Source organism: Rhodotorula toruloides (assembly GCF_000320785.1).
Source record: "Rhodotorula toruloides NP11 unplaced genomic scaffold Scaffold32, whole genome shotgun sequence".
Lineage (NCBI taxonomy): Eukaryota > Fungi > Basidiomycota > Microbotryomycetes > Sporidiobolales > Sporidiobolaceae > Rhodotorula > Rhodotorula toruloides.
Window position 1 is genome coordinate 21479 of NW_015622992.1, and position 17711 is coordinate 39189.

General features: G+C 61.6%; 9 protein-coding genes across 9 annotated transcripts; 5 read left to right on the plus strand and 4 right to left on the minus strand.

Moving 5' to 3' along the window:
• Positions 1-821: 821 nt before the first annotated feature.
• RHTO_05348 (pre-rRNA-processing protein PNO1) lies at positions 822-2036 on the minus strand (the record flags this gene model as incomplete). Its single annotated transcript, XM_016419010.1, has 3 exons — positions 822-1100; positions 1230-1352; positions 1416-2036. The coding sequence occupies 3 exons, from the start codon at positions 2034-2036 to the stop codon at positions 822-824; spliced, it is 1023 nt and encodes a 340-aa protein (XP_016270095.1).
• Positions 2037-2474: 438 nt separating this feature from the next.
• Positions 2475-3734, plus strand: RHTO_05349 (uncharacterized protein; the record flags this gene model as incomplete). The annotated part of the gene is made up of 1 exon (XM_016419011.1): positions 2475-3734. One exon carries the CDS (start codon positions 2475-2477, stop codon positions 3732-3734), a length of 1260 nt encoding a protein of 419 aa, XP_016270096.1.
• Positions 3735-4193: 459 nt separating this feature from the next.
• RHTO_05350 (F-box domain, cyclin-like domain containing protein) lies at positions 4194-5173 on the plus strand (the record flags this gene model as incomplete). Its single annotated transcript, XM_016419012.1, has 3 exons — positions 4194-4614; positions 4722-5020; positions 5078-5173. 3 exons carry the CDS (start codon positions 4194-4196, stop codon positions 5171-5173), a joined length of 816 nt encoding a protein of 271 aa, XP_016270097.1.
• A 206-nt stretch (positions 5174-5379) lies between these two features.
• Positions 5380-7488, minus strand: RHTO_05351 (uncharacterized protein; the record flags this gene model as incomplete). Its single annotated transcript, XM_016419013.1, has 6 exons — positions 5380-5778; positions 5858-6196; positions 6263-6463; positions 6521-6810; positions 6911-7227; positions 7448-7488. 6 exons carry the CDS (start codon positions 7486-7488, stop codon positions 5380-5382), a joined length of 1587 nt encoding a protein of 528 aa, XP_016270098.1.
• A 581-nt stretch (positions 7489-8069) lies between these two features.
• On the plus strand, positions 8070-10003 carry RHTO_05352 (uncharacterized protein; the record flags this gene model as incomplete). The annotated part of the gene is made up of 2 exons (XM_016419014.1): positions 8070-9047; positions 9110-10003. 2 exons carry the CDS (start codon positions 8070-8072, stop codon positions 10001-10003), a joined length of 1872 nt encoding a protein of 623 aa, XP_016270099.1.
• Positions 10004-10146: 143 nt separating this feature from the next.
• RHTO_05353 (uncharacterized protein) lies at positions 10147-11269 on the minus strand (the record flags this gene model as incomplete). Its single annotated transcript, XM_016419015.1, has 5 exons — positions 10147-10401; positions 10478-10745; positions 10806-10876; positions 10934-10998; positions 11053-11269. The coding sequence occupies 5 exons, from the start codon at positions 11267-11269 to the stop codon at positions 10147-10149; spliced, it is 876 nt and encodes a 291-aa protein (XP_016270100.1).
• A 290-nt stretch (positions 11270-11559) lies between these two features.
• RHTO_05354 (polyadenylate-binding protein) lies at positions 11560-13130 on the plus strand (the record flags this gene model as incomplete). The annotated part of the gene is made up of 5 exons (XM_016419016.1): positions 11560-11603; positions 11698-11807; positions 11938-12001; positions 12064-12535; positions 12600-13130. The coding sequence occupies 5 exons, from the start codon at positions 11560-11562 to the stop codon at positions 13128-13130; spliced, it is 1221 nt and encodes a 406-aa protein (XP_016270101.1).
• Positions 13131-13558: 428 nt separating this feature from the next.
• Positions 13559-15874, minus strand: RHTO_05355 (signal recognition particle subunit SRP68; the record flags this gene model as incomplete). Its single annotated transcript, XM_016419017.1, has 6 exons — positions 13559-14153; positions 14210-14598; positions 14652-15456; positions 15520-15639; positions 15704-15770; positions 15841-15874. 6 exons carry the CDS (start codon positions 15872-15874, stop codon positions 13559-13561), a joined length of 2010 nt encoding a protein of 669 aa, XP_016270102.1.
• Positions 15875-16121: 247 nt separating this feature from the next.
• On the plus strand, positions 16122-17296 carry RHTO_05356 (carboxymethylenebutenolidase; the record flags this gene model as incomplete). The annotated part of the gene is made up of 6 exons (XM_016419018.1): positions 16122-16166; positions 16238-16356; positions 16423-16535; positions 16582-16766; positions 16824-17019; positions 17085-17296. 6 exons carry the CDS (start codon positions 16122-16124, stop codon positions 17294-17296), a joined length of 870 nt encoding a protein of 289 aa, XP_016270103.1.
• Between the last annotated feature and the right edge of the window lie 415 nt (positions 17297-17711).

Sequence of the window (17711 nt, forward strand, 5' to 3'; positions counted from 1 at the left end):
TCGTGTCCCTCCATCCTCCTCACTGCGCTCCGCCTTCAGTCGTCCTCCTCCGACCCTCGCCCCGATACTCGCCTTCATCACATCTCGCGACACCGTCGTCTCGTCGCAAGCGAGTACTGGGGTCATAGTGGCTGCTGAAGAGGCTTGGCTATCTTGCCGAAGCGCTGCCAGGACTCGACTCGGGGCAAGGAAGGGCGCGCTGCTTTGCGGCCGCTCGTTAGGCTCACCGACGTTCAGGCTCTTCTCTCGTAAACGCTGCAGGCGCAATGCAGAGGGCCGTAACGTAGGCGTCGTCGCAGCAGACTGACCCCCGCAATACGTCCAATGCCTCTCTCGTCGGCCTCCGCGCCAAACACTCGCGCGCTCACCCGCTCATTCGCATCCTCTCTTTTCTCGCCGATTCAGCTGCGAAAGTTTCTCAGACGATCGACGGCTCACTGCTGTCGGAGACCCTGGTACCTCGCTTGAGGACGACCTCCTGGTCCACCCTCTCGAGTTGCTCAGACTGTTTTATTGCCTGCTCCCGCTCCGCGCATTTCCGACATCGCTTCACCCATGCCCCTGTACTTAACTGCTTCTTTGTCCAGCACGGCGCAGGAGCGTCGCCGGCGGGAGACATTCCTTCGTGCTCGTCTCTCCTCCTCCGGCCCCTTCCGCTTCCAGTCTTTTCACTCGTGAATCCACAAACAAGAGAAGAGCGCAACGAAAAACGTCTACTAGCAAGACCCGAGAACCTCCACCTGCGAAAAGTTATACAGGATACAACACTCCTCTTCCTCCCTGCCGTCCTCTCCCTGCCTCACTGCCTGCGCAAAGCCGACCTAGTACCTCGACCTCTGCAAGCTCGCGTACCTCGACAGGTTCGCAAAGACCTTTCCAGGCGGCGAACCCAGGACAAGCGCAGAGATAGACGACCGGGCGACAGCGATGTTGGAGAAGGTGCCGAGGATGTGGATGCGGGTGTCGGCGAGGACGATGCGTGTGCGGGTCGCGTTCTCGATGGCAAAGCGGGCTTTGCCTTCGTGGCCTGCCAAGCGGCCGATGGCGCGGCTGAGGTGGTCGCCGTGGAGCATCTTGATGTCCTTGATTTCGAAGGATTCCTGTGTTGGGTGGTTCGTATGTCATTAAACGTACTCAAGAGGTTCGGCAGACAGCGGGAGAGGACGTGATGCGCCAAGGAAGCGAAGGAAAGGCGGAACAGAGGGCAGAAGGGCGACGGAGAGACTCACGATGTAGAGCTCCTCCATACGGAGCATCGCGATGGCGTCCTCGACGGCGAAACCGAGGCAGTAGGCGGAGAGGAAGTCGGCGGCGCGGGTGAGAGCAGAAGGATGAGGGGTGTGCTTCGAGGTCTGAGGAGAAATGCAATTGGTCAATTGCGACTCTTTGACAGCACGGTAGCATCACGCGCGCACCTTCATCTCAATCTGACGCTTCTGCACGTTCATGCGAACCTGCAAGCCGCACTCCTCGACCAAGGGCGTGTAGATCTTGATCCAGTCGCGCTTGAGCGGGGTCATGCGATGAGGCGGGATCGAGATCTTTCGTCGCTGGGTCAAGCCAGACGCGTTGTGGTGTGTAACAGGAGCGAAAGAGAGCGAGTTCGGGTCGGAAGAGGAAGAAGCGGCAGCGTTGGCTTCGAGTGAGGCGATCGGGGTGCGGACGACGGGAGTTGGCAGCTGCGACGGGTCGATCATGACGGCGTCGTCTTCGTCGTCTCCTCCTGTTCCTGCTGCACCCTCTTCAACGGCCATCGCCGCGTCCGCCTCTCCCGCAGCCACCGCCTGACCCCCGACAGCCTTCCTCCGCTCGACACCCTCGTCCAGCGGCACCCGCTCAAAATCCTCCATCATGTCATCCGCTCCCTGGCTCGGCTGAGTCGAGAGGAGGTGCGGCGCAGGCGAGGCAGCGGATGCCTTTCCCTTTCCCTTTGCCTTGGCGGTCGAGGACGAGGTGGTCGGCTTCGACGCCTGCTGGCGGGCGTGCTTCTTCGCCTTTGCCGATGTAGCGTGTGCAGGCAAGAAGCCGTCCGACATGGCCACAGCAAGAGAGGGAGCGAGTGAGTGTGAGCGAGCAGAGATTCGAGCTCGAACATCGAACACCGCCTCCGCTCACTGCACCCGGGTAAATCGGCGGAGTGGCCTGGAAATCTAGATAGACTCGCGCAAGTACAGCAAGCTTGCTGCCGCATCAGTCAGAGCGGTGGAGAGTGAGCGACCCGCGACTTCGCCTCGTCCGGCGGCTTCGCTCAACTCGCTCTGCGTCCTCCTCGACTTCTGCCCGCTTGTGCTTTGGCTTGTGCTGCTCCACGCTCACTGACAGGGCGTCCAGGTCCACCCAGTCACCCGCTCGCGCCGTGCTTCCGCGTCCTTGATCCTCATCACTGCCCCCACTTCGTGGGTCTCCCAGTGGTCCTTGCCGCCTGTCAAGCAACGCTGACCGCACAGGTCATCTGCAGGTACACCCTCGACCGAATGGCGACTCGTCCCATCCCGCTCGACATCGTCTCCTTCGTCCTCGACTCCCTCTACCGCGACCTAGACTGGCCCGCACGAGCAAAGCAAGGCGGCACGATCTCGCTCGTCTGCCGGAGATGGCGATCACTCGGCGAGGCTTTGAGCTGGCGGCGGGTCGAGATCACGTTCGGCGAGGATGAGAGGGCGATTGCGCCGCTGGTTGCGCGACCAGAGCTGCTCGACCTCGTCCGCAGCCTCGTCGTAAGCCATACCCGCGATCAGGAGGTGGAACCGTTAAGCTTGATGCCGACAGTTGGTGAGCTCGTCACCATCTTGCGGAACGCGAAGAACCTCAAATTCGTCTCGCTTCAATGCGCCCTTGGCGCCGCCATACTCCTCGCTGCGGTCGCCGAGTCTCCTTCCGCTCCCTCACTGCGGACCCTCGGAATTGCAAGCCCAGTAGTACATTCATCGGCCATCCGCGGACCCGACCTTGTCGCTGTCCCGATCGTCATTGACTTCGACACTTTTCCGCTTGAAGAACGCCTGGCCGCCTTCGGCAATCTCAAGCATCTCGGCGTTCACTTCCACGTCATCGGCAGGGGCCTTGCATCGCCACGATATACGCCGGTCACCAAGCCCCTCCAGCTGATGTCACTCGATGTATGTGTCAAGAGGTCGGGACTAGGCAACCCAGCACAGGAGGAAGAGTTCGCACGCCAGGTCTGGCTTCGCATCAGGTCTCTCTTCCACGCACGGACGCTTCAACACTGCGCGTTTCACGGCTCCATCATCCCGCTGCAAGACCTCGTCAAAGACTCGGTCAAACTAGCCGACCTGAGCGTTTACACGACGCCCGAAGCGCTATGCCCAAATCTCGAGCCCTTACTCAAGGCACTGGCCGCCCTGCCCCTTCGCCAACTCACCATCTACACCCCCAAGCCATCGCAAGATGCGGCTCTTCCCGAATCGCACCTCGGCGCGCTGCAAGTCCTCAACATGGAGCCGCAATCCCTCGAAGAGTGCTCTCTCAGCATCGGTATTCGGTTCCAGGACGATCTTGCGGGTGTGCCGGAGCTGAGCATCGAGAACTCGGGCGGGAAACACCTGGACGGCGGCGCGACCATCCTCCCCGATCCCGAGCACTTTGCGGCCGTCGGACTCGAGGTTGTTGGGAGGTCAAAGGGGGTCAGGCTGTGTAGGCGAAACGGGACTCGAGACTGGCTCTTGCTGCCCGACGTGCGTTCCTTCTCGCTGCGGGACTCGCTCGCTCGCTAACGCTGTCAACCTTGTGTAGGTCTGATCGGCGACGACGCTCGATGACTGCCGTCCACGCTGACCAGAAGCAGGTGCGTCGGCGTCGTTCCATACGACCTCGAGGACTGCCTCGCTGACAGCTTATTTTCGCCTCTGCCTTCTTCCTCCCGCTTCCCAAAGCATAGACAGGCTCACCTGCCTGATGCTTGAAGCCTTCGCTGAGCCAGCGAGGGGCGTAGACTCGGTATGCAATCGCAGGACACCCTGTTCAACAAGGAGCGACAGCTCGTTCAAGTCTCGCCTTTGCCTCTCGCTTGTCCCGAGAGCTTCGTTCTCCGTTCTCGAGGACACTAACTCTGCGCGTGCCCAGCAGCAGCTCTCGCAAACCCTTTGCCTGATGTCACCGTTCCGTCCCCACATGCGAACAAGCTTTCTCTCGTTCGAACCGCTCACACTGCTTCGCCCGGATACTGCTGTGAGATGTCGCACGACCTGCTACACAGAGCGCTGAACCGCCACGCCTCGCAGGCCCGCGGACCAGACGGCGAGCCGCTCTCTCCGCCCGCCATCGACCGACTGCACCTCGCCTCAGACGACGACGAGCAGATCGAGGTGTGCACGCCCGTCCCGTCCAACGCTGGCTCTGTCGCCTCGACTCCGGCATCGAGTCGCTCTGCGTCCCCGACACGCGCGGGCGCTGGGAAGAGGCGAGGTGGGGCGGGGAAACCGAGGCGGGACAAGACCAAGGAGCGCGAGAAGGCAGAGGCGATGAGGAACCCGCTCGACCCGTTCCTCAGGTTCCCCAACGTCGTCCTCGGCCGCATTCTGGGCGAGCTCAACGCCAACGACTTGCTCGCCGTCGGACTCGTCTGTAAGCGCTGGCGGAGGAGTCAGACCCTCAGTGCGTCGCTTGTGTCCTCTGCCCTGAGCTCTGAGGCTTTCTGTGTAGGCGGCAGAAGCTGTGTGTATGCAGCGAGCTGACGAAACGATCCCCCTTCCCCTTCGCAGACTACACCTGGTACCTCCTCCTCCAGTCCTTCACCTACGTTACGCCCGCCGAACGCGGCCGCTCCTACGCGGAAGGCGACGGCGTACCGACCTGGCGCAAGGGCGACGCGTCGCAAGATTGGGCGGCGCACTTTGCCAGCATCTTCCGCCGCGACGACTTGGATCAGGGCGTCGAGGAGACCGAGGTCGACGAGAACGGCTTGACGATGAAGGAGGAGAGGGAACTCAAGTGGAAGGAGGAGAATGAGGCGAGTGAGATGGCTGGGATGGACAAGGTCGCGATGCGCGAGTACTACAAGGTTCGTTCGCCCCGCCCGTCCTCCTCGCTTTCGTTCATTGACCGCTTTCTTCGATAGTCTCTACGCAACAAGAAGGTCAAGGGCAAGTCAGGGAAGGGTGCCGTTCGCACGATCGAAGGCGACGGTCTCGGCGACATAGCGGGCGACGGATGACCCCCCTCAATTCCCCATCACGCTTACGCCGGCATCACTCCTCAACAAGCTCCTTCTAATCGACTAGTATTGTAGCCTCTCGTGCAGTCGGAACCGCAGCTCGTCCCGCGCTCGACTATGGGACGGGTTCTTGTATTTACACAATTTTGCGAAGTCCGTACGTCCACATGCGTAATGCACCGAATAAGAGAGCCCGGAAGGATAGTTCAGTATAGCCGCCTCAACTCCTCGTGCCACCTGTCGTCGTCCTCCTCCTCACCTCCGCGCCGGAACCGAATCACCAACTCGGCCTCGACGCTTCGGAAGATGACCTGCTCGAGCTTGTCGTACTGCTCGAGGAGACCGAGCGCGTTGACAAAGTCGCGCGCGGCAGGCTGGAAGATGTCCTCCGCGAAGCGCTCAATGGGGTCCTCCTCCTCCTCTTCGTCCTCGTCCATCTCGTCATTCTCCTCCTTCTCCTGCTGCTTCTCGTCGCGCTCTTTCTGCCGCTCCTTGCGGTTCTGTTCGACTTCTTCAGGCTTCTTGCACCGGTGGAAGTTGGCGAGCGTCAGGTGCTTGATGTTGGGGAAGCAGCGGAGCAGGGCTTGCAGATCGTCCGGCGCGATCTGCTTGGAGGCGGGCCGCAAACAAGAGCTGCGTTAGCGAGTCGCCAGGAGCTCGTCAACTCGCAGAGGAGAGGTTCACCCGCTGGCTCATCTCGTCGTGCTGCTTGCCCTCCGCCTCGTCGCCACCGTCCTCGTCATGCTGTTCCGGATCTCCTCCATGTTTGCCCACGTCCTCCTCCGTCGCAAGCGAGATCTGTACCGTATCGATCTTCTGCAGCGGCTCGAGGTCGTCCCAGTTGAGCGGGACGCGGTCGCTGTTCCGGAGAGAGGGGACGTCGATGAAGGCGATGTGGTGGAGGTTTGACATCTGGAGGAGGCTGAGGAAGCTAGGGAGCGTCTTGGCCCACTCTTCCTTGTAGCTGGTGATGGGGTTGAAGCCGTGAAGAGTGAGACTCTCGAGCGGGTGGTTCTTGATGTCCTGCTCGGCAGACATGGAATCGTCAGTCCCGCAGTCCTGACACCCGCAGGCCTCGTCTCGGCTCACCTTGTACCACGACGCATGCGCCACCGTGTCGGGCAGCTTCTCAGGCAGATCCGTCCGCCCCCAACCCGAGTGAGCGCTGAACTGGAAGTACTTGGCGTTGGCGGCGAGGTTCTCATTGAAGCCTTCGAGGAGACCTTCTTCCATGTCGATGTCGGGGTGGATGAGCCATTTGACGGTCGTGATTTTGTGCGAGTGCTCGAACTGCGAGGCAAGGCGGTCAGAACGCGACGGTCGAAGAAAGGAAGAGCTCGAACGTACCGCATCCCACTCCTGCCAGTCACCGATACTGAGGGAGTCAAGGGCCGGCAAGATCTCCTCTCCAAAGTGGAACGACTTGTCCTGCCTCGACTCCCAGAACGGGATCTCGAGCGCGCTCAAATTCTTCAACTGCCGCAAAGCGTCGGTGAAGGACTTGGTGAGCGTCGTCAGCCCGGCGTAGTCGTCGGCGATGAAGTCGTCGGGGACGTCTTGAGGCAGGAAGGCGAGGACGAGGTAGGTCAGGTTCTTCGCGAGCGGGAGGAAGAGGGGCGACATGTCGTTGTAGAGGTCTGCAGGTCGCAACATTAGCAAGCATTCTACGGCTTTTACACACATGCACCGCCCGCTGGACAGCAGGCCGCGAAAATATCGAGAAGCGAAGGAACGTACAGGAGGGTTGCCAGTACATCTCCTTGACGAGGTCATGCGTCTCCTTGGCATGGTAGAAGTTGACCGTCTTTGTCCGCCGCTTGTCATCGATGAACACCATTGTTCGGTACAGGACAGGGCGGAGGACTTTGGCGAACCGCTTGCAGGTCGCGACGAGCGCGCGGAGTTCGGTTCGTCCGTCTTGGATGTAGCGCGACGAGAGGGTAAAGTGGCCAAGTTGGAATGGTATAGGCGGGTTGTAAAAACGTGCGATGGAGAGGAGGAGCTCGTCGGGGAGCTTCATGATCCAGTCCTGTCCAGCATGGTCGCCGTCGGACCTGCAAGGAGCGGTTCGGGTCAGTCTGGCTCAAAGACGGGTTTCGAAGTGAGCAGGACCGACGGCTCTACGCCTCCAGACCTGCAGAGGAGAACGGAAACGAAGATTTCGATCAGTCGCTTCCTTCGAGGACTTCGAGAAGTGGCTCGTCGACGGGAACAGCCCGCCTGCGCGATCCTTCGCCTCCAACGACTCGAAACAACTCGCAAACGACGACTCACTGTCCTGCCTTGCCTTTGGGTCCTCCCTTGTTGCCTCCCATCGCCTATGACGCGCTCCCGCTTTGCCTTGTCGTGTGTGAAGGGCGAGAGAAGGGCGACGACCGGCTCTGGCCACGCGCACGCGAGTCCGCAGACAGCTGTAGCGAAGTCGGACAGCTAGCGTCGTTGTGCAGGCGTGAGCAGGACGAGCAGGAGAAGACTGGCAGGCCGACTCTGACTGGCGGTGACGCCTCCTGGCGAGGTCGCGCGGAGAAGGATCCGCGAGGGCAGCGTGGGCGACTGGGAAGGTTGAGTGGACAGTCAAGAGTGTGTTACAAAGCATCGAACGACATGCCGAGCGCGCGCATCGACGGGGAAAGGCGGCATGGAAGGCGAGTCCATCCAGTCTCGTCGCGCTTGAGAAGGTCACACAGCAAGACGACCACAACGCTCGCTCGCCGTTCGCACAGGTTGAACGGCGTCGCTCTGGACTTTGCGTCCTCAGGAGATGCGGGTTGATAAGCCCGACAGGAACGCTGGCCACGCGAGGCCCGCTCAGTCCTCCTTCGCCTCCTCAACGTGACCGTGCCGCTGCTCTTCTCGCTGCATCGTCTGCGCTCGCAATGCTTTGCGATGCTTTGCGATGCATGACAGAGAGGCAACAGAAGACTCGCTGGTCGAAGCAGACGGACTCGCTGACTTTGCGGCGGCACGACAAGCTGGACCCTCGTCGCTGGCGAGCGGGTCGTTCAAGTCGCGGGATGCGGGCGGCGGAACGAGGGGCAGCATCAGACCCGCGATGTATGGGAGGGACGACGGAGACGGTGGCTGGTACAGCGTGCGACAACCGCCAGACTCACTTCCGCGACGCTCTGGCTTCGACCATTCTTCCTCGCACTATCAAATCGACTCGTGGTCTCCCGCTCTCCATCCTCGGCATTCGTACTCATACGCGGCCTACATGTCTCCAGCCCAACCTCACCCAAGGCCGACATACTCGCTCGACTCGCCGCACTCGCCTCCCTTCTTCCCCTCCTTCCCGCCTTCAGCTCACCACCCCTCCTCCTTCGCCCGTCCAACCTCTTCCTACGGTACTCCCTCGAACGACGCACCGTTCGCACTCCCAACCCTCCTCTTCGATGACCCCGCCCATCTCCCTACTTCTCCTTCCGCACATTCTGCTTTTTACCGCGACCCATTCTCGCACAACGACGTTGACGACGACGAGACCCGCGGAGACCTCGCCTACGCTCTGACGGACGAGCGGGAGAAAGGAGAGTGGTTCGAGGCAGCGGGGTCGTATCAGCAGGGTGTTGGATTCGAGGGTGTGTCTGGGTCGAAGGGGTTGGGACTGGAGCAGAAGGCTGCGGCGAGGATGGAGAAGCTCGCGCAGAAGTTTGGCGAGGAGCGCCCAACTGATGCGGCGGGTGTCTCGGCAAAACAGCGCATGAAGGAAGCGAAGGACGCGAAGAAGGCGGAGAAGCTGGAGGTACAGCGTACGACCGGGGTGGACGACAAGGGCCGACTCGTCGTGATGGGAAGGCGGAAGAGGCTGGCGTTGAGGTGGTTTCAGGCGGGAGGAGCGGTCGTTGTTGGGATTGGATCAATCGGGGCAGCTGTCGTGCGTCTCGCTTCGCACACTTCTCCTCCTCTCTTGTTTGACATTGACGCAACGTGTCGCAGCTTACACACCCGAAGGACAAGCCCCCTCCTTCCGGCTCAGCCCCCCTTCTGATCCTCTACCTCCTCCCCTTCCTCTCGCTCTTCCTCACAACCTACCTCTTCGCCATCCGTCCTCTGCTCTACAAACGCCGCTCTCATCACTCTCCGCAACCTCAGGCCGGCCTCGCTATGCCTCTCTTGCAACAAGAACAACCCCAGCCCACCGGAGGCTGGTGCGACTGTCTCGGGGAGTCGAGACGTCGCGTGCCAAGAGGGCAGTATCACCCACCGCAGTTCAATCTAATCGTCGATCCGAGGCTGATGGCGGCGATGCAGGGGCAGACATCGGAGGAGGGCGGACGAGCGAGCCGAAGAGGGCGGCAGAAGCGGCGCAAGAAGCGGCGTCATCCACGTTCTCCGCTCGATGACCAACGAGCCACCGACTCGTCGTCGTCTTCCGACTCAGACGGAGTTAATTCAGACCTATCGTCCGGCGAAGAGGACCCTTGGACCGCTCGCTCTTCCTCTTCCTCAAACCCTCGCAGATCCCTCCTCTCACACGTCCTGCTCGACACTACGTGGCGTCAAGCTCGCTCGTGGGCGAAGAAAGTAGCTGTGGCTGATGCGGTGTGCGCGGTGGGTTGGGGAGGGGTAGCGGGATGGGCAGTAACGGGTGGAAAGAGGTGTCCTGCGGGCGGACTCGAGGGATACTGGTGCGCCCTCGTTGCGGTTACTTTCCGTCGAGACGAACTAACGAATGAGCGGCGCAGCAACCTGTACAACACAGCCCTCGCCTTCTCCTTCCTCCTCTCCGCCTCGTTCGTCGCTTCTTTCGCGCTCGACTGCTTCGATCTGAGCAGGACGAAGGTCTCGCCGAGGCATCGGCAGCAGCGGCTGCGGGATGGTGTGGTGTGACGCTGGTGCAGATCGGGGAGAAATCTGTCGTACTGGTCCTCCTCTTCTCTCTGTGTCCCTGGTTCAGATACGTTCCGTAGATGTACTATTGACAACAGGCACTATCACCTACTACGTACTGCGCCACGATTCACACGAGCCTCTCAAGTAAACGAAGCACTCGCCCCTCCGCCTCCTCCGAAAGTCAGCTTCAACCGTTTCGGTGCCGCAGCCGCAGCCGCAGGTTGCTCAGCCTGGGCTAGCGCTTGTTGTTGGTCGTACGTAGCTGCGGAGGAAGGGGCAGCGATTGAGGCGGGATGAGCGGCGGGTGCCGGATGGATGGGAGGCAGGACGGGGAGAGCGGCGGCGGGGATGGGAGCGGGTGGAGGAGGGGTAGGCTCGGGCGGTGCGACGGTGACCTGCGAGTCGAACCGAGCAGTCAGCACCCTGTAGTGGCGTCTCGCGCATCGCAAGGCTGCCTGAAGCACGACTCACCACTTGCTTCGTTCCGTCAATCCCGTATTTCGCCTCAAGCTCCTTCCTCCGCTCGTCTTCCTCGTCCTCCAAATCTCGCAGTCTCATCCGCTTCTTCCCCTTGACGTCTCCCTCAAGGGTCTCCTCGCCATTCTCAACCTTGACGTGCGGTGACTCGTCCTCCTCGTCATCCAGCTCGAACCCTACGTCTTCGTCGTCCGAGAAGAGCGAGTCGTGCTTTGGGCGGAGGTGGGCGTAGTCAGAGTCGTGGATCTGGTCGAGGATCAAGCTGGAAGAGCGAGGGTCAGCCTGCTGACGGAGGAGGGGAGAGAAAGGATGGTGAACGTACTCGACCTCATCCTGAAGCTGCTGAACCTTTTCCTCCTTCTCCGCCAGCTCGAGCGTCAGGTCCTTGCGGATCTGTACGTCATACGGCGGGTCAGACGGGCCAACACAAGCGGAATGAGCGAGACTTGCCTCGATACTCCTGAAGTAGCGCTTCTGAAGCTTGAGGTACTTGGCCTTGAGGCGGTACCGCTCTGCTCGTGGTGAGTGTTAGGTCTCACGCTCTGCTTCGACGTCGAGGACCCACGCACCCGTCAAGTCTGGCGGTCCCCCAGCGAGTCCCGGTTGATGCGGCCAGCGGGCAGACGAGGAGGCGACGCTCGGCGAGGAAGGCGCGGGTGAAGACGGGTCGTACGCTTGAGCTGGTACATGCATTGGAAGGCCCTTCCCGCCGACTGCAGGGTGCCCGTACGCTGCTCCTCCATACTGAGCGGGGTGGTGGAGGTAGGGAGACGACGGCGAGGCCATTCCGGGCGGGACAAGGACTGTCGTAATCAGGAGAGTCTAGAGAGTGCAGCGGCGTCTTCAGCAAGCAGCCAGAGCGAGGTTGAAGCGTGCGAGATGAGGGTCTTTCCTCGACCCGGTGTCCTCGCTGGTTGATCCTCGTCGCCTGCGCTTTGTTGCTGCTCGTGTCCGTGCAGCGCTCACAAGGGACACGCGAGACGTGCTAGAGACCGTCTGCAGCCAACCGCACCGCCCGCATCTCGTTTCCCTCGCTCCCCGCGCCCACCTCCTCCTCGTCGTCGACACCAACCCAGATGGACGCGTTCCCGGCATCCGTTCCGCCCGCGTACGGCCAGCCGTAAGTCACACAGTCTATCGCACACCCTTGTCGAACCGCCAGCGCTGACAGGCTCCCGCTTGCCACCCGCTTCGGCATCCTCCCTCACTCGCAGGTCGCTTCTCGGACCCGGCGGCGAGCCTCCCAAGCGCGCGCATCTCTACGTCGGAAATCTCAGCCCCCGTGTGACCGAGTACATGCTCCAGGAGATATTCGCCGTTGCTGGTGAGTCGGCAGGACTTGCGATCTCCACGAAGCTCCGGGGTGTTGCGGCCTTCATGCCGGCGGGCTGTTGAGCGTGGGTACGACTGGTCGGTGGGTATAAGAGGACTGACATTGTCGCTCCTGCGCGCAGGCCCCGTTCTCGGCGTCAAGATCATCCCCGACCGGTCCTTCCAGCACGGCGGAATCAACTACGGGTGAGTCGAGCTGTCACTCGCGTTCACGATGCGCCTCGATAGCTCACAGCAGTCTCGTACAGCTTCGTCGAGTACCACGAGATGCGATCGGCCGAGACGGCTCTCCAGACGCTCAACGGCCGCCGCATCTTTGACCAGGAGATCAAGGTCAACTGGGCCTACCAGAACACCAACGCGCAGAAGGAGGACCTCACGAACCACTTCCATCTCTTTGTCGGCGACCTTTCGCCCGAAGTCAATGACTCGGTCCTCCAGAAGGCGTTCCAGGCGTTCGGCTCGCTCTCGGACGCTCGTGTCATGTGGGACATGAACACGGGCAAGAGCCGTGGCTACGGCTTCCTCGCCTTCCGCGACAGGACCGACGCCGAGCAGGCGATCCAGACGATGAACGGCGAGTGGCTTGGCTCGAGGGCGATCCGTGTCAACTGGGCGAATCAGAAGAACAACCAGGGCGGCGGAGGCGGACCTGGTGGTGGAATGGGTGGCCCGATGGGCGGCGGAGGAGGCAGCGGCTACTCGGGTACCCCTTCCTCGGTGTGTCCTCTTTCGCCTCGGTGAGTACCGCAAGTATAGCTTACGAGCTCGTTTCCCCTCACAGTACGACGCGGTTGTCGCTCAGGCCCCCTCGTACAACTCGACCATCTACGTCGGCAACCTCACGCCCTACACGACCCAAGCCGACCTCATCCCGCTCTTCCAGGGCTTCGGCTACATCGTCGAGATCCGCATGCAGCCCGATCGCGGCTTCGCCTTCGTCAAGCTCGACACGCACGAGAACGCCGCCAACGCCATCGCCAACCTCACCGGCACGATGGTTCACGGTCGCGGCCTCAAGTGTGCGTGGGGCAAGGACAGGGCGGACGGACCTGCGGGCGCAGCGCCGCCCCAGACCGGCTACGGCATGTACGCGCCTTCGCCCTACGCGCAGCCTGGTCCTGCGGCGGGCGCCTCGGCGCCTGGACCTGCCGGCGCTGCGCCAGCCGACCCTGCGGCGGCTGCGGCAGCCATGGCCGAGTGGCAGCGCCAGTACGGCGCCCAGTGGGCGGCGTACGTCCAGCAGCAGCAGATGATGGCGCAGCAGGGTGGACAGCCTGCTCCCGCCGGTGCCGCGGCGCAGCCTCAGCACTGAGCGAAGCCGACTCGGCCCCCATCCTCCACCTCGCCTTCGCCTCCCCGTCGCCATACATACCCTCGACCGTACATGTCTCTTCTTCTCGGCTCTCGGACTCGCGCTGTCAGGAATCAGGAACATACACTCGGGTCACTCCTCACACGTTTTGGGTTTCTCTCTCTCGCGACTCTACACCTCATTTCTCAGCATCGACTGCCGCCTCCTACCCTCCTTGTTACAGACCTTCTTCTCGAACCCCCGCTTTTTCGCTTCGTTGGATTCCCTTTACCCCCGTTCTCCGTTCACTATCCCCGCACCGTTATTAGCAGGCTTACTCTCGGACTCCCCGTCGTTCTGACCTCGCCACTCTCGCCTGGATACTCTCCTTGCAAAGAGCAAACTGTCGTCTCCATACGTGTGCCCTGCGCTTCCCTTCGAGAGCGAGTCTATCGCCTGCCAAAGAGGCCGAATCCCCAGCCGCGCTTCGCAGGTTGCGGTTCCTCCTCTTCCTTCGTTCCCACTGCTGCCTTCGCCTCTTCCGTCACCTGCGCATGTGCCGGAGCTGTTGTGGCTGGCGCGTCCGCAGGCGCTGCGACCAGACCCGCCTTGATGGCCATCGCATCGAGGTCGAACGCCGTGACATAGTTGAACGCGACGTCGTAGAACGGCACCTTGGCCTTCTTCTTTTCCTTCTTGCCATCGGCAAGCGACAAGTCGCGCACGCCAGCCGCGACGTCGTCCTCCTCGTCCGCGTTCTCGCCGACCTTCCCGCCCGTCGCTTCGAACCACTCCTTCGAGATCCGGTCGTAATCGGCTTCGAGTTCGCGATCGAGCGCATCGAACGACGCATCATCGAGCGGGAGTTGGTCGGCGATGAAGTCGTGGTCACGCTCTCCGCCGTCGTCGGGAGTGTCGAAGGCGGAGGAGAGCGACTGGACGGTCGAGCGGGATTGCCGGGCGTAGAGCTTTGCGCGGGCGTTAAGGGAGAGGGAGGAGGGGAACGATGAGGCGAGGGCGTAGCCGCGCGAGAGGTACATGCAGCTGTTCAGGCGAGTGTCAGCCCTCGAATGAGAGAGGAAGGGCACGCCCGAACGCACCGCTGCGCGCGAACGAACGCAATCCTCGCCTCGACCGTCGACGCCAGCTCGTCGTCCTGCTCAACAACCTCCTTATCCCGCATCGCCTCGAGGCTGAGCAAGATCGTGTCAAAGACCTTGACGAGTCCCGGGTAGGCCTTGGCGCGCAGCCTGCGGATCTTGCCGTCCGCCACAGCAGGGTTGCGCGTCTCGGTCCGAGCGACGTAGGTCTGCTCGACGTGGCGGATCTTGGCCTCGCGAGCGGCGAGCTTCGACGAGGCGGAGGAGACGACGAGGAGGTCGCGCTTGATGCGGATCGAGAGGAGGTGGTACTGAACATAGGTGTGGAACAGCGTGAGAGGGCGAGAGGAAGCCTCAAAGCGAGCTGTGTTGCCCTTGCTGCGCGCGATCTGTACAAGCGCAGTCAGCGTTGTTCGGAAACGAGAAGATCGAGCGGGCGCACCTTGTTGTCCTCGACGAGCTGGCTCGCGATGGCCTCCGCCTCGCCGAGCACGAGTAGCGCCTTATCGTACGTGCCCATCCGCTTCGTGCCGAGGATCTCCTTCTTCCCCTCCTTCTGCTTGCCCTGCGCGACTTCAGCCTTGCGAGCGGTCGCCTGGTCCTGCTTGAGCGTCGCAAGAGCGTCGCGAACTTTGACAGCAGCAGCGACGAGTTCGGCGTTACGGACGGGGATCGTCTCGCCGCGCCAGGTGATCTCGACCGACTCTTTCTCGCCCTGCTTGCCTTCCTCCGCCAAGCGCTGACTCAATTCGTCCCATTCCGGGACAGCAGTCGCCATTTCCTGCTCCGCGACCCCCTTCGCGATAGGAGCGACACCAGCGGCCGTGTCCTTTCCGAGCTTGTAGGCGCAGAAGCGGAGCATCGGCTCGACCTCGTCCATCATCTCGTTCGCGAGCGCCTCGTCTGTGGCGGAAGCCGCCGTAGAAGCGAGCTTGCCAAGCACTTCGAAGGCAATGCTGAGGGACTTGAGGCCGACGTCGTGCTTGCCCCGCTCAAAGGCGAGCGATCCGTCCATGACGAGGTGGTAGGCGTGAATCTGGGCCGCGTGTGAAGCGGAGAGGGGCGAGGAGAGTTCGGGCGACTGAGCGAGAGCGACGAGGTCCTTCGAGAGCGAGACTGCCTTGCCCAGCCGCTTGATAAGGAGGTGTCGAGTCGTGGGAGGGGTGGCGGGGTCGTCAAGCGATTCCTTCAGCTGCTGCGAGTACGCCCAGCATCGCTCGGCGTTGAAAAGGACAATCTGCAAGTGCCTGCGAATCGTACGAGCGGGTCAGCAGGAGGAGGGGTCAAGATGAGCGAGACGGTCAACGCACTTGTCGCTCGCCACCTTGTCCGCCACGACATCCTTTCTCTGGTACTTGCGCGACTTGCCAGCTGTCTGCGCGAGGCCAACCGACTTGCGGAGATAGTGGACCTTGGCGACGCAGTGGGACCTGCGGAGTGTAACAGGTGAGTGGGCGTTCCTTGCGCGACCGCGATGACCCTCGTAGATCTCACCTGTACCGTCCAAAGTCCTGGTGACGCAGCCCGTAGGTCAGGCGAGCGTCCGAGACCAGCTTGAGGACTGGCGAGTGATGAGGGCAAATACGGTGTCAGTACGGCGAGGCGCGCCGATTCGACGGCGTGAGACGCACGAGGGAAGTTCAAATGAGCGTCCGAGCTGGCCATAGCGTCCAAGCAAGCTGAGGCGAGCGAGCGAGAGTTGCTCGTCGTTGGCGAACCCTCTTGACAAGTTCGCGCTATTTTCGGGTTCAAGCTCGTTCCGATACCGCTGCTGACGTTAGCAGTCGGCTTTTCGCGACGGAGCGGACGGACCCTCGCCTATCCTCGTCTTGTCCTCGTCTTTCAGCTGCTCTTCCCCTCGCCCCAGCCACTCTCTCCTCTACGCTCCACTCGCGGCCCTCCTCCCGCTACGATGGCTGCTACACAGGCGACGAACGACGCGTACAAGCCCTGCGAGGTAGCTGCGGCTCGTCTGTAACCCGCTCAACGCTCCTGGTTGATTGACATTCTCGGCTCACTCTGCGACAGCATTGCTTCGCGGGCTACAAGCTCGACGGCGAGCCGAAGGGTACGATGGGCGAACTCGGCGGCTTGAGCTACTACCTGGCGGCCGGTAAAGCGGACGAGAAAGACCGTGCGATCGTCCTGTACGTCCTGCGCTTTTCTCACGAGACTTGCTTTGACGTCCTAAGTCACGCTTGCCCTCTGCGCAGCGGCACGGACATCTTCGGCCTCGGCTTGGTCAACTGCAAGATCCTCGCCGACTGGTTCGCCGACAAGACTGGATTTCCCGTCTTTGTTCCCGACTACTTCGAAGGCGCGCGCCGTTCTCCCTCGTCTGGCAAGACCGCGCTGACATTTGCTGTTGTCAGGCGACTACATCGACACCTCGTCAATCAAGCCACAACTCGCCGCTCTCGAAGAGCCAATGAAGACCAAATCCTTCTTCCAGCGCACCTGGACTATGTTCTCGCTCGTCTCGGCCATGCTTGTCAAGGTCGGACCGCGGTACCTGTACCGCCACAGGATGAGTCGTTGCATGCCTTTGGCAGAGAAGGTGCGCCCCGCCCTGTCTCGAAACGAGCGCGCAAGGTTGACACCCACTCTCGTGCAGTTCTGCCGCGACTTGAGAGAACAGAAAGGCTTCAAGCGCCTAGGTTGGATCGGCTACTGCTGGGGAGGCGCACTTGCTGTCCTCCTCGCAGGCGAAACCTCGCCTCTCGACACGGCCATCTGCTTCCACCCCGGGACTTTGACGGTCAAGAACATCGAGGACATCCGCAGGCCCTTCATGCTCGTCTGCTCAGAAGGTGCGCTTCCTACTCCTCTCCCCCCTCCAAGAGCCAGACAAGCTGACAGACGTCGAGTCGAGCAGAAGACATGTCCTTCGATTCTATCAAACCCGCCGCCCTCACCGCCCTCGCTTCCCTCTCCTCCACGCACAACATCGCGACGAAAGTCTACGACGACAATCCCGGTACCGTACACGGATTCGGGTGCAGGCCGAGGTTGAGCGATCCACGCACGAGGGAGGCGTTCGAGAGGGGGTTGGAGAGGTCGAGGGAGTGGTTTAAGGAGTATCTGTGAGAGGAGAAGGCGCTGGCCAGGCTCGTCAGTAAATCTGTCTTTGTTCGTTGTCAATACACCAGCATCCGTTCAGACTCGGCTGTCTCGCTCATGGTGCGCTCGAAATCCAGCCTTGGGAGACGACTCGCACGCTCACAAGTCCCCATCGACTAGCTCTCCTACACCCCGGTAAAGCTCAAGCCCCTCCAGTCGACTCGCTTGACTCCCTCCCACTCACGCTCTCCATCTCGCACGTCCAAGACGAAAGAGGGCAAAGAACCAGGGCCGGGTATCATGACAAGTCCTTCCCTTCCCCCTCCATCCCGTCCTCCCCTCTCGCTCTGGTCGCAAAGCGGGAGAGAGAAGGCCGTCGGGGGTGAGGGTCGGCACGGCAAGATGTATCTATGTATAACGAGTGGACGGAGATGCGGAGGGC